Source organism: Aulostomus chinensis, chromosome 8 (assembly GCF_037954235.1).
Source record: "Aulostomus chinensis isolate RoL2024-O1b breed Wild chromosome 8, RoL_Achi_v1.0, whole genome shotgun sequence".
NCBI lineage: Eukaryota > Metazoa > Chordata > Actinopteri > Syngnathiformes > Aulostomidae > Aulostomus > Aulostomus chinensis.
Window position 1 is genome coordinate 11,727,790 of NC_141327.1, and position 15,263 is coordinate 11,743,052.

At 41.7% G+C, this 15,263-nt stretch overlaps 1 protein-coding gene across 1 annotated transcript in view; it reads left to right on the forward strand.

The window, feature by feature from the left end:
- Positions 1-2,028: 2,028 nt before the first annotated feature.
- Positions 2,029-15,263, forward strand: part of pkd1a (polycystic kidney disease 1a) — a 74,541-nt gene continuing 61,306 nt past the window's right edge. The window contains exon 1 of the mRNA XM_086210971.1: positions 2,029-2,540. Within this exon, the coding sequence (XP_086067097.1) occupies positions 2,266-2,540 (275 nt within the window). The 5' untranslated portion in view covers positions 2,029-2,265. The remainder of the gene's footprint in view (positions 2,541-15,263) is intronic.

Consider the following 15,263-nt stretch of genomic DNA (forward strand, 5'->3'; position numbering starts at 1 on the left):
ACCAAGAAGTAAGGTTAGGTAAAGTATCAGTCGAAGTAATTAAACCCCACTCAATAAAACAACGAAGCCAATTAGTATTAAAGATCTAAAATTAACAGATAAAAATGTGCTTGCATCAGCAGGTCAAAACAGCTTCCATAGCCTCACTAGACTGCGTTGGTTTAATGTTGATCCGGTTTCAGAGTTGGATCGCTTTATATTATCTGCATACACCATATGAGGTAAAATAAACAAACAACAAAAAACTATGACAGCAATCTACCAACGAATAAAGTTTATTTATATGATCAAGCGGAAGGTAAGCAAAATCTGCCTACCGTCTCTATATGATAACACCAGGAGCATAACAGTCTGCAAATAATATTACATAGATCGTGTAAACACACCTCTCTCAGAGAGACGACTAAGAGATAAGGTTTTATGACAGTAGATCAGAGTTATACATCAGAGGGACGGACACAGATGCTGTCTTTAGGACCATCGGGACCCCAACCCACCCTTTTAATGGCCTGGATCATAATCTCCTTCTGCTCTCAGCAAATGCATATGATCCCCCTTGGAATATTAGATGTTTTCAATCCACGTTTTTGGCACTTGGTATAGTTTGGTGTCATAAAATCTCCTTGTCAACGCTGCCCTTCTGGCCCCGTGCCACAGGAAATCATCTACGGTGAAGATATTAAAATTATCATGAATTAAAGCCTGAAAAGTGTCGATCATGAACTATCAGTGACGCGCGAGGGTTGACGCTATCTCACGCCAGACTTCACGCAGAAGCAGCAGCTTCAGTACAACAGCTGCAGTGTGTCAGTCTCCATGATGTCTGAGTTCTCAAGGATCGTTATGGCTTATTGATTTCTAAAGTCTGGCTTCTTCTTACATAAAGTGATGATCATTTTTATCACTGATGAAAAACTATTCACGGGTTGGTCTTTGATCTGTACAGACACGCTGAGATATAGAGACTGAGAATAGAAGTCTATCAATTTTATTGTGGTTTTCTACTGTTATTCTATATTCATCATATTGAATCCAGTTCAAGCACTAATCATTATTGATATATCTATTAATACAGATCGAGAGTGTTTCTTGATTTAGATTCTTATATGAGAAATTAATAATCTACCATCTTGAAAGAATATAACATAATAAATGGTATTTACTTTTTTAAATTTAATTTTACTTTATTAGACTGAATTAAATTGTGCCACCCACAGGTTCAATGCATCACAAAGATGAGAGGCTCTTCTCAGTCAAATTCCAATGCTATGGCCAATAAATTGTGAATAAAATTCAAATAAAATAATAACTAAACTACAGAAGAAAATAATATCTACCTAGGTCTAATATAGAAATAATACTAAACACACACACACACACACACACACACATATATATATATGTATATATACAGGGGTGTGAGACTGCAAAATGCACAAACCAGAGCAAACATACAAACAACATAATTGTTTTTGAGTAATTGGATGAAAGTGAGCTATAATACAAACTTTGAATAATAAAATAATCAGATGATTGATTGACAGTGATGAGGGCAGACAGACCAATACTTGTACAGTTAATTCTAATTATACTACCCATACATTATAACATAGTAAGGCAAATAGCCTATTTATTTATGTATTCATTAATTTGATGTGCTTCTTTATTTATTGCTATCTGGTTTACTATCTCTGTACTGTATAGGATCGTGTAGTGTTATTAGAAGATAGAAAGCAAATAGCAATTCATAAATAAACACATTAAATGAATAAAATGAATAAATTCATGCTATTTCAGGTGAATAAAACATGTCTAGGGGTGTCTTTCATATGTTTTAAGTCAAAAGCTTTTAACTGATGTCTTCTAGTGGCTCATGTCAGCTCGTACATGTATAACACACTTCCCCCATATGGGCCAATATTGTCAATACTACTTCAAATACTACAGGCCCGAGGACCAGCGTTGGTTCAGGGTACTGCACAGAGTAGGAGGAGGAGGAGGAGGAGGAGAGAGGAAGTCCTTAAAACTTTTTTTCGACTCTGGAAAAGGATTCTGGAGAAGTTCCGTTAGATTTTCGGAGGAACGGAACCAAAGTAGACGATAGAGAGCAAGGAGCAGTGAACGCGTCCCAAAGTTTGTACCTTGATCTCCAGCTTTGGTCTCCTCACATGAAAACCGAGACAAAAGTACTTTTGTTGCGTGCACTTAGTTCTTCCCAGACTGAGAGGACTTACACCATCAGAGGCGATGCGATGTGAGTGAGCTATGCCTTGTGGAAATGGACAGACTTTAAACAAGCGAAAACATGGCGTCTGCGTCCCGAGGTTCGGCTTCTGTTCCGCTGTGCTGGTGGCTCTGTGCTGCTTGGAGGTATGGGGCTCCGGGTCGCAGGCGGACGGCGGCAGGAGCTGCAGCCCCTGTCCCGTTAACTGCAGCTGCGTGCTGGCGGGGCCCCAGCCGTCGTGCGTCGTCAACTGCTCCAGCATCGGGCTGGAGAGGGCCCCAGCAGCGGCCGACATCCCGCCGGCCACCAGTGTGCTGTAAGTAACGCTGCTGTGAGATGGTAGATAAAGATGCGGTTGTTATTGCATGATGGAGTAGGTCCAGCCTACTGGAGCACAAAACAAACTCATTTAATATGTGATCATATAGCAAGAAAATGCTATTTGTATACATACATATAGTAAGCCTTTTTGTTTGGTTTTAGGTTTTTGTTTTATCTCGTAGTTGATCATTTGTGAGACAGCAAGAGGCCAAAGTGGTCTGTTGTTATTTACATCCCTTTGCTTTCAGGGGTCCATTTGTTTTGGCCTGCTGACAGAAGGCCCGTGTAATTAGTCAGTTACCCAACCTCACAATCAATCTGCCACTGATCTGTTAGTTGTGGGTCAATAATGAAGCCAACTTCTTCCTGATTCCAGCTTCTTGAACGTGAGTTTAATGTTCTACATCTGTGACTTTGTTTCTTTGGACTGTTGATTGACAAAAAAAAAAAAAAAGAAAACCTGCAAAAATCTATAGGTTACATTTGGCCCTGGGTATTTGTGATGTGTGTTTTCCCAATTTTACACACTCAGTCCAATGACCAATCTTTTTAAGGTGACACCAAAGAGATACGCTGATTTTGAGTTGAATGATCACCCAGTTGCAGCTCTTGTCATCTGGGAGCTCTCACGCAGATGTTGTGATGTGACAAATGTGGCCTTGAAAGACCAATTTCATCCGTGTAAACTGTTAAAAGTTAAAGTTCACTTCATGGCTGTTCATGTTTGAGAGTGTGCGCTCGCGTGTGTGGGTGTTGCAGATTGGTAGTTTAAAAGAACCTGGCGTTTGTGGCGCAGATCAGCCTTCAGCCTCTGGAGCTGCTGCAGCGAGAACATTCTGTTCTAAGCCGACGGAAGCCATATGTTATCAATTATTTATTTCCCTTCAAACCAGCTTCTTTTATTTAAAGCTTGACCCTACACACCAGGCCTACACTCAGTGTAAATGATTTGGTGTTCTTCAGACTAAATGAGAATCTGAGGTTCGTTAGTATCTCAGAAGCGGGGGAAACGGCTTCACCTTGGTGCTTTTTTTTTAACCACAACTCTGAATTTATTCAAACCTTCCTTCTGGTCTCGACAGGTTTCTCTCATATCACATGACATTTAGAGCAGAAAGATCTGTCTCTAATCATGTCGAACTCCATCAGAGCGTTAATTGCATCAGTCTAGATAAACCTCGTCAGCCCCATCCGAGCCAGTGCGAGGAGCCGTGAGGGAAAGCCACTGTGAACATGTGTGCTCTACTAATTTTTCTCTTGTTTCCTGCCCCCTCCTTATAAGCAGAGCGTGGAATTAAAATCTGATATCAGGCTCTTAATTAAGTCTGATTTCATAGTGGCAGGTAGAGTCATCCAGCGGAGGACTGTGCAGTATTCATGTTGTAATGCTGCGGCAGCTCTCGTTCTGTGTGACCTACCTTCTCATTATTTCAAGAATTTAAAAAAGATCAGATACTCGCAGGGGCTTGTGTAGTGGCCTTCGTGCTGTCTGAGGCGAAGAGATGCTAGCGATGGACTCAAACACGCCATGTGTTAACTGGCGAACCCTCCTAAAGCATTTTCTCCTTGCCCGCGCTCAGAACTCAGTTTGCCTGTTAATTAAGACGACCATGAATGTGTACGTGTGGGCGCAGCGTTCATGAGCTCCACCAGGAGAGGGTCCTAACGATGAAATATCTCTTCTTAAGACTTTATCTCTTCAAATGTGAAATACCAGCCTGATGTGAATGGATGGAAATTAATAGAATATGAAACAACCCCAACGGAGTCAGTCAGGACCCCTTGGTAGTACTGGGGACGCGGAAACCCTCGTTCAACAATGTAGCCCTCGAGGTATATTTTTTTATTTAAAAAAACTCTTTTTTCTTCTTTTCTTTTTTTTTGTTTTGTTTTCTTAATTCACCAACAACCGCTGTTTGATATTTAGTAATTGTTAGTTAATTAGGCCCCTCACAAGTTTGTTTTTCAATGACTTGTCCCAGAAATGATTAGGAGGAACAGAATATCAGTTTCCTATCACTGATATATGATAATGATATAATAGCATAGTGATGCAAGTACGCACACTTTAAAAAAGGGTTACGCACTTTTAAATTGTAAGAATATTCAGAGTTAAATGTTAGAATGTGAAAAAAAATTAAATAACTTCAATATTTAAAACCTAAGTAAAGGGAAAATTATTGAGTTCATGTGTATTTATTGTACAAGAGGTGGATCTCGTCTTTATTTATGACAGGTCCAGTGTCAGTTCAGGCCAGGGCGGTTTGGATCTTGGATGTTCAAAAACATTTGTTCAAGGTGAGAAAAGCAGAACCAGTTATTGTTGTGAAACAGTGACGGAAAGCGTCCTAAAACACACGTCTCCTGCTGCAGAGTCTCTCTTGGTACCAACCAACCCGCCGCCTCCTCCTGATGTGGATTTGAGTTGTGTGTCCGTCGCTAAAAAGGATCCTTATAAATTTACATTTTATGACACAGTTACTATACTGTGGCCATTACAGGTATTTTCTGTGAGCCCACGAGTCAGCAGAGTCGGATGGGAACCTCTCCGGTTGCAGCTCAAGTTGTTGTTGGTCCATAGAAACATAAACAGTCATAATCTGATTTACTGTCAAAGTACATTATTACATGTTGTAACTTTCTAGCAATACAGACAATATACTGACAATGTACAGTTTATATAACAAAGTGCTGCTGTGGATAAAAAGTGAATCTGACCTGGATTACATGTTGAAAAACTGAACAGAAGGCTGTCATTATGATCACTGACAATCCACTTGGAAAGAAGCTGTAAATGAATGATAGGCCAACTGATGTGTTTAAAGTGGTCGTGTGTGTGTGTGTGTGTGTGTGTGTGTGTGTGTGTGTGTCACAATATGGGGGCACATGCCTGCCACTCAGGTACTTTGTGCAGGAGAATCAGCCAAAGTTCTCGCTGGGAACCTCTGTGAACCTTTGCTACTCACACCTGATTAGTGAGGGTGAAGACATTCGGTGGTTTCGCTGCAGCACATATAAACTTAGTCACATGATCATTTTTAAAGGTATGGGTACGAGTAACTACAGGATGACGGTTAAAACGGTTGTGGTGTAGTGTTACTGGGGGCTGGGTGACTCAGGAGGAAGAGCGTCTGTCTTGCAGGTTACTGGTTTGAGACCCTGTTAAAAACACTGAATCCCAAATTGCTCCTGATGAGCTGGCTGGCATGTTCCCAGTCAGTGTGTGTGTGTGTGTGTGTGTGTGTGTGTGAGTATGTGTGTGTGTGTCACAATATGGGGGCACATGCCTGCCACTCAGGTACTTTGTGCAGGAGAATCAGCCGAAGTTCTCGCTGGGAAGTGAGTGAGAGTGATTGGGTCAATGAACCAACCCTCCTATATCCCTGAAGCTCAAGAAACCTCCTGTTATATATTCTATTCTATAGCAACAGCGGAAGTTACAGGCTAATGTCAGCGAGCTAGCACACTCACAATGACCAGCATACTGTAGCCTCCTAATACCTATCTTATGTTTGACACATCTGTCAGGGTTCATGTGGCCAAGGTGATGTAATATCAGGAGCCCTTTGGTGGGGTTTCACGTGTCTGTGCACATCCATGATTTTGTCCTTGGAGGGACGTACGAGGAAAATCTGCCCTTTTGCTCGTAACGTCTCCACTGATTGATTCTGTACCACTTAAAAGACTGCCAAAAAAAGTATCTTTCTGTCTGTCTGTCTGTCTATCTATCTATCTCTGTCTGTCTGTCTGTCTATATGTAGGGGATTGCTATGATATCCTAAACATAAAGGGAAACCTCAGTTTCACAGTTCTTATGATGATGGACTGTCACATGGAATAAACTGTACATTAAAATGGAACAGGTGGCTGATGTGGGATTCAAGTCACAGCAGTCAACAGATATGAGAAACTAGCACGTGACACTGCATGGGAGAGACAGCGTCTGTCTTTTTACACTTTAGAGGTAACTGTGTCTGACTGGCAGCGCTGCGGCTGCATGCCGTGCTCCCCTGTCCATCTGGGAATCCTTCCTCCATTGACCAGGACATCTCTTTTTGAGCCTCTTTATTGCACACTTCCATTGGATGGACAATGAAAATCCAGCCTGCCGCTCTTTGGAGACTGTGGCTGTCAATCAAACTGGACACCCTACCCTCTCTGTGTGCCTTTGATGGACAGTGCAGGGACATTGTCCCAAATTGTGGGAAGTGGGATTCTGATTCAAAATGCTGTGCCGTCCCGGTCACCCTGTGTATGGACCATCTCATCTTTCTGTTCTGTTGTACCAAACAAAGAAGCTCCTTTTCTGACAGAAGATCAGGCATTTTTGTCACCAGACTCTTCTATGAAACAGCGTTGTAGATGTGAGTTTTTGATACAGTGCCCCCTACAGTTTGGGAGAACTTAGGTTTACCGTGAAGACACCGAATGAAGCATAAAAGCTGCAAAGCTTTTCACGTCCTGCGTCACTACACGACATAGAACTACGCTACAATCTAGAATCTTTGCTGAGCAGCACTGAACTCTGCAGCTGATCCCGATGCCACCGGCAAAGAATTGAACGCATTTAACCAGATAAGGATTTTATATGAAAAGTGATTACAATTGATCGAGAGGGGGGTCATGTACAAACACTGTGACAATCTATCGTGTAGAAGGTGAGACATTTCAGTCCCAAACGATAAATGTCATCACTTTGGAGGCATTAGAGGAAAGGTCTGGGATCGTCATAGTCATTACGAATCACTGTTTGTACCAAATGTGTCACTCTATCCAATAGGCTTATACATTTTTAATGGGAAATGCAATTACAGATGCCATGAGAGGAGCGAGGAGGCCAACGCCAAACTTGTTAGCATTCACTTTCAGACAGAACCCATCGAGTAGCTGCACAACACAGTGACATCCTCCTAGCCAGACATAGCTAGCATGGCTTAAAAACAACTGGTAATATCTTTTCAAGTCACATGATACCGTCAGCGGAGCACATGTGTGTCTACCTTTGCTGTATGAAAACACTTAAAAAGAATCCGTTGTGAGTCTCTCCTATGCGTCTGTGTGACATCAGTGTGACCTCGATTACATTCGACAGTTTCTGAGTCGCGCACATTTGAAGTCTGAGGTTGGTTTCACTACGTGAAATTTCAGATGCTCTAGATGTGTCAGATACTTTCTGTTGTATATGTTCACTCGTTCCCCACCATAAAAGCAATGATGTGACTTTGCTATGAGAGACAGAGGCTAATTTGATTATTAGATTCATTTAAAAATGAGTTTTTTTGACTTTATCCTTTATTATATAGTTAATCTACGGAACAGTTTCCTGTTCCTGCATAATATTGCATTGATATGAAATTGCATATAGTGCAATAAAGTATTTTGGCCTCACTGTTGAACTATGTATTAAAAAAGATACCTTTTAAGACAATAAGTTTATGTATTTAGACTTTTAAGAAATAAGCAACAAAAACATATCAATAACACTTCATATGTTGGATCTCTCTTACTCTAAATTTCTCAGCTTTTTCATCTCTAATCAGTTAAAGTAACATTCCTGCATTGAATGCACACAGACAGCAACATGGTGATAAATCTTAATTTTTGAAATTGGATTATATGTTCAGATGTCTTACACTGATTGAGATCCTTTCTCTCTTGTTTGTGCTCATCAGAACGTTTATCCACACGGTCATTCTAGAACATTCTCCGGTCCTGGATCACCAGAGCAGTACTGTATCTGTGAAAGTCAACTCAGAAATCCAGCCGTTAACAATGCTTTCTTCATTTAACCGTATACAAATTTGGTTTTATTATTATTATTATTATTATTTAGGCCAGCCGACAAAATGAAGTACAGTAACTCTCTAGTATTTAAATAAACTTCTGTCGGAGCTGAAGCCCGTCGCTGCTCTGAGCATGGCACCATTTCCTTTTATTGTAAACGCAAACCCCTTGTCTCCTTCACTATGGTCCAATTTGCCCTGCATAGGAGAATTTGGTATCGTTACCATGGTAACAAGATTTATACACACAGACACAATCGAGGCCGGGCTACGCTTTCTTGAAACGAGTCAATAAAGCCGAGCAGTTGTTGTAGTCTGAGGACGACCTAGAGAGCTGTAGCTGCACTCTGGTCACGAGGCTTCACAGCTCCGGTTCAGATTGTCTCTTTCTTGTGAATTTTCTCTCTGTCCTCCTCCTCCTCCTCCAGACACAGTTATCATCTCTGTAACACACACACGCACACACTGACTAAAATGAAGTGGGAAAGGAAAGATTGAATTTACTGACCATATGTGAGGGAGAGTTTGTTGTGTAACCATGGCAATAGTAACTAATGACATCACTCAGAAGCGCAGACATTCCTGGTCATAAATAAGAAAATGAGGGAACGAGAGAAGAAGTTGTGACAAGCAGCGTTTCTGGGTGTTTTTGTCTTGGTTCATCATTAACTCAGTGAAGCAGCGGTGGTTATATGGCAGGCTGAGGAAGGAACTTGATTTTACAAAAAAGTGTGTGTGTGTGTGTGTGTGTGTGTGTGTGTGTGTGTGTGTGTGTGTGTGTGTGTGTGTGTGTGTGTGTGTGTGCGCGTGTGTGAGAGATTAAAAATATGCTGTGTCTTTCAGGGTTTCCTAAAATCGTCATTCGTTTTGTACTGCAACACCTGACAATATTGCACACAGGAGCCTCCCTCTCCTGGGTTATTTTGAGATATTAGGGGCTCTGGTTGAAAAGATCTGTCCATTTGTTGTTGTCATTGTAGAAATGCTATGTTCTTAAACATCAAAGGGTTGAGACCATCATTTTTATGCCCAATTTCATAACCATCATCTGTAAATTGGTTGACGTCAACTTTAGTTTTACTGTGGAAATTGGCTCAAATGACCAGTGTGTACGATTTAGTGAAGTTGCAAGCTCATGTACACTCACACTTGGTCTAGTTGACTTGTACCCTCCTGAAACCCAATTGTCCGCCCATCCCCACGCACACCAACACTGAGCTGTACGAGTCTTATATTGGTTGGTGAATCCTGCAGGTCAGGATTTATATTTCTTAGAGTCACAGGTACAGGATTGAATGGGAGTGAAAATTGACTCCCATATCAGTTTGCCACTCACTTACAGCGAAGGTCAGGTGAAAGTCTAGCTGCACGTAGAAACTCTTGCCCTTATCACGCCACAAAATCGCTCATCATTTGTATTTAGTTAGCCCGCTGCATGTACATGTGGCCAAAACGCTCCTGGCCATCGCGTGTCAGTGCAGTGTGCAAACCGAAGTGCCTTATTCAAATATGCCGGGGCCAAGGAAATGCAACGTGCCTGCTCCTGAGCCTGCCTGGGTGCAGAACGATCACACTAGCAAAAAACAAACTAGCTTTTTGCAGACAAATGTGCTTATTTGTGGTCCGTATTGCCCAGTGTGACAAGAACCTCAGTCGTACAGGCCCTCGAGACGCCGTCCCATCCAGACCTGCACTTCAAACCAATAAATGATCGAGATTGATTTCATTTAATGTAACATTTGTATTTTAACTAGCACAGCTTTTCTAGGCTGCACTAGTTCACCATGCCAGGACACTCACAGACTAATTTCATGTAATTCATCCCATGGGAAGCTACTCAGCCACGTGGAGTAGCGGCGTGAGAAGAGCTGAGAGACGTGAGAGAACAGACAACATCGGGAAACATAATCAAGTCTGAGAAAGTATCTTGATACGGTGCCGTCTAAGTAAAGTGGACCGCAAGCGTGGACAGAGGAAACCTGGTCCAAGACTTCCTTGTTCCGTCATTGTTTACTGTCCATATAATTTGAGACATTTGCATGGAATTGAAAGACAACAAATAAAAGCTGGTTGTTGCCAATTTACAGTCAATTAACAGTTTAAAACCATGACAATAGTTTGTGGAAACATCTGAGTGAAGCAACTTGTCTGACTTTGCATTTCGACCAGCCCATTTCTCCTCTTTTGCATTCCACATCGACTGTTTATGTGGACGCAACTGAGGCCCGCTCAAACATGATCAGTCAAACCCACTCAAACAGAAACCAGAAGCTTCCCTGTCCTGACATTTTCTCCCCTGATTCTAAATTTATATTCAGAATCTCTGGATAGAGATCAAGAATGGACAGACTCTTAGATGTTCCCTCAGAATGAAGGAACTGCCCTGACAGTAACATCAGGCCAGGGTGGAGCGATCTGTTTTTCATGATAGCAGCAAGCCTACCACTTTCTTCCTTTCCTCTCCCATAAATATTCCTGACTGCCTGAAGTGTCTAAAGCTGTCGATGGTTGTTGTGGAGTCCAGGGTATCTTCCTGTCTGGAATACCTAACATAAGCTGTAAGCTGCAGAGCTGGAAGTCTCTGCTGCCTGGACCAACTCTGTCCCATCACTCCTTCGCTCCTCCTCTGCATCCTTGGCTTGAGGAATTGTGCGTGTCTCATCTTCTGAGCCCTGCTCACACAGCGGAATTGTTAGTGAGGGAACTCGAGCCGTCGGTAAAACGATTCTGAAAAGTAATACGAAAGCATTTATCAGCAATAGACGTAACATGGAATTACGATGAAGGTGTTGCATTGTGTGTTGTTTTTAATGATCTGCGTGAACTTTTTTTGCTGGTGCTCCAAAAATGTCAAAGTAGCATGAGCACTGAGGTCTGATGACTCTTCACTGAGGGATTTGTTTTTCTTCCTTGTGTGCCATTATTTGTGTGTATCTTCACAATCTTTCAAACTCCTCTCTGTAAATCATAGCGTTTGTGTATATTTGCATGTTAGGAAGTAGTGTTTAGTCCTGGTGTTAGTAGAGGGTTAGGGAGTGTATTATATCAGTGAGGGGTACCCACAAAGTGTGTGTGTGTGTGTGTGTGTGTGTGTGTGTGTGTGTGTGTGTGTGTGTGTGTGTTTTATGATGCGTTTTTGTAATCTGTTCACGCCTGCTGCAGAAACACAGACATAAAGACCATCCCAGAATGACACTCTTGTCTTTCTGCGTGGGCCAAATGCTAACAAGGCTCTTTGATGCTATCCGATGAAATTGTTTTCTTTGGAATAACCCCCCCCCCTTAAAAATGTCCATTCAAATGCAGATCAGCAGTTAAGGGAATACAAGTTTCCTGCTACAATTATCACAACAAACATGAGATAATGAAAAGGGGACCTTCCATTTGAAGTCCTTTGGGGGGAGAAATCATGTCCGTGGATCTTTAGGCAGGAACGTGTGTTGTGTTTACGTCGACAGGAGAGGCCCCATGTGAAACCGATGCAATAAGAAAAGCAAGGAGAGAGAGAGACAGACAAACAGACAGACAGATAGACAGAGACAGAGAGAGAAGGAGCACAGTCAACTAAATTAATATACTAGGAAGGCTGAAGTGTGTCGCAGCTCTGGGTTTGCAGGATTAAGCCAGGTTGTCATGATGGGCTCTCAGCCTTACTGCTGTCTGGCTGGTGAATGTTCGCTGTTGTTAACGGCTTATTTAACTGCTTGGTGACACATGTCATTATTACTCTGTTTTTCTTTCTCTCTCTGTCTCTCTCTCTCTATCTCTCCTTTCACTTGTTGCATCATTCAGTTTGGACCTTTGCTCTTTCTCAGACATGAGGTGAATAATTCTACTGCTTTCTTTCTCAATATATATACAGGTAAGAAACAGGCGCACTGCTTTAATACCAAATACCAAAATACCGCTTGAAAATATCCTACCAGTTCAAGGAAAAGACCGTATACATTTTCTTATTTGCTTTCTCTCAGGAAAGTTGCTTGTGATCTTGTTTGGCTGTACCACAAAGAAAGCATATGCAATGTTCAGTGTGTTATTTCACTCCTTTGCTCATCCCGCCCCAAATGAACAAAGGCATTCATTACCATTATCACATAAACAAAAATACTTGCATTCAGTATTTAAATCATGTTTGTTCAACACAAGACGGACATCAGTCATGTTAATTCAGATTGTCACTGTTTTAAATTATCAGCACCCAAACAACTCAAATTCAAATGCAGATTTCATCCCTCCTTCACGTTTTCATTCGCCAAAGAAAAAGGAGCCGACGGTTAAATGATGTAAACACAAAAACCCATGCCCGTCTTCTACCAATGGAGACAATTTGTACCATTTCAACACTTTATTCTCAAAGAATTTTGATATCATTCTGGTGTTCCACAACAGAGGTGCCATGTTTTCACTGAACTGCACCGGTGTAGTGAAGGAACTGATGCTCCAGCCTGTTTCGGTTTTCTCGTTAAGTCGATTCAAAGTTGCAAAGTGCAAAGTGCAAAAACTAAAATGCGCAGGATGTGTTTCCATGAACTGGTTGAGAGGGGATACACAGGACTTGGAAGGAAGATGGCGGGATAAGCAACACTTGACTTGGCAACACCAAAGATCGCTATTGAAAAAGAAACCACCTTCTACGGGACAAGCTGGAGTACCTGACATGGCGCGCGCTGCCTGGGGAAGAAGGCCAAGGTTGGGAGTATCTGTTGATGAAAAGTTTTGCTACGTCAGGGCTTATTCTAATTAGATCATCTCCCACTGTGCACATGTAAAAACCACCTAATCGAGCGTAAATACTTATTTGTGATTTTTTTTCCCTTGTTTTCGTAATTTCTAATTTATGCAGTTCCCATCAACCATTCCTCCTGCAACACATGGACAAATAGAGTTTGTGGAAACCTGAAAACAGATGCTGATTCTGGTCTGTTACTGCCTCTACCACCGGGTCAGAGGGGAACAATGTGACGTGGCTCGATTATGACAAACCGGTCAGTTGAAGGAAAGGCGGTACACGCAGAGAGGACACACACGGTGGTAATTAGGGCTGTAATCTCCCAGTTGACTGGTCGATTTATTAGTCGATACGTTCTGGTTCGACCAAAATTCTGATTGGTCGATTTTTTTGCCACGTTAATTTCATCAGGAGGAAAGTACCAAGTGCTAATGGGGGTGTTTTCAAAGCACCCCTCTTTCACAGTTAACAAACTATCTTTGAATACCCCCCTTGTTTTTGCTATTTTGGACTAGCCCGACCCGCTAGAGACAGACAGACTGAAGAGTACTAGAAGGCCAACGTCTGGTGGTTTGATGAATGTATATTTAATTTTGACGGTTTCATTTAAAGTCATCTTGTCCACCATGTCAAAGACATGTGCAGCGTGGCAGCATTTCATGAATATAGATAAAGGAAAAAAGTCGAATGCAAAGTTTGCCAACAACAGTTTGCATGTCACCGCTCCACTACAAACAGCGACGTATCACCTAAAAACGGTATGCTAGCTTGTCCTCCTTAGGTTGCCCCGTCTTTTTTGAGTATATGAACATATCGGCATTGACATTTCAATGTTTTAGTCAAATAATTTTTTTGTTTTAATTGTAAAAATTCTTACAGTGGACTTGCCTTTTGTGTTTAAGAGTAAAGTTTTAAGTTAAAAGTCTATTTGTGTCTCAGCTGCGATGCTGAGCTCCTCTGTTCAGTCTCGCTCTGTGCGCAGGACAAATGATTGTGTCGGTCAATTATTATAAGGTGACAAAAACAGTTCTCAAAAGGTTTTGTGCTGATAGTTGACACAGTATATTTTTCATATATAAAATTAGTTGATTTTTAATCGAAATTTGAGGGCTTCAGTCGACCAAGAATTTCTTTGGTTGATTACAGCCCCAGTGGTAATGTTGGTCATCTCATCAGTATGGCAGTTTGATTGTTTGTTTTTTTTAATTGTCCGAAAGCAATTCAATTCAACCATTTTCCATTTCCTCCTGACACGTAATAACATACATTTTTCATCCACATCACAACTCTAAGAGTTGCTTTTGCAGTTTATTATTTGACGGCTTTTTGACATTTTGCTTTTGGTGTAATTATCCATCCATCGTCATCTTCCGCTTATTCCTACACATTAAGGGTCGCGGGGGGGCTGGAGCCTATCCCAGCGTCAACGGGCGAGAGGCGGGGTTCACCCTGGACAGGTCGCCAGTCCATCACAGGGCCAACACATAGAGACAGACAACCATTCACAGTCACAGTCACACCTACAGTCAATTTAGAGTATCAATCAGCCTCGTCCCCTCTTGATGTCTTTGGACTGTGGGAGGAAGCCAGAGTGCCAGAGAGAACCCACACAGGAACAGGGAGAACATGCAGACTCCACACAGAAAGATCCTGTGATGGAGCCGGGACTCGAACCCGGAACCTTCTTGCTGTGAGGCCACAGTGCTAACCACTGCACCACCGTGCATCCCTGGTGTAATTATATTTCTCAGTTTTCTTTTCCTTGTGAAGGATTATGAATATTACTTAACAGGAGATTTAATAATACTGTACATCTTTGCTCAATAAAAGACAGAGATGGAGGAAGAGAAGCAGCTCCCAGAATGTAATTTTTTTAATTCAAAATATTTGTTCCTTTTTGCCCTTCTGTTAAAGGGCACATATTTTTTTCATTGATCGAGTTTTCATTTTTGATGTGCATGTACATGTTTTGGGGAGAAATGGCTAAATAGAAATGAGTTTTGTGTTTGTTCTTGTTTTTATTTAATTGTTAAATCCAGTATTAATTTGTATTTTCCTTTAAACTGTGGCAGGAGTTGGAAGTTTTAGGTCGGCAGGCCTGTGTGTGATGCTGGGATAGTTTACGACTGTCAGACTGACACAGTTTCATTTACTCGGAAGAGAGTTCAGTGAGCTCATGACAGCTATGCAGAATTTTTATTTTTCC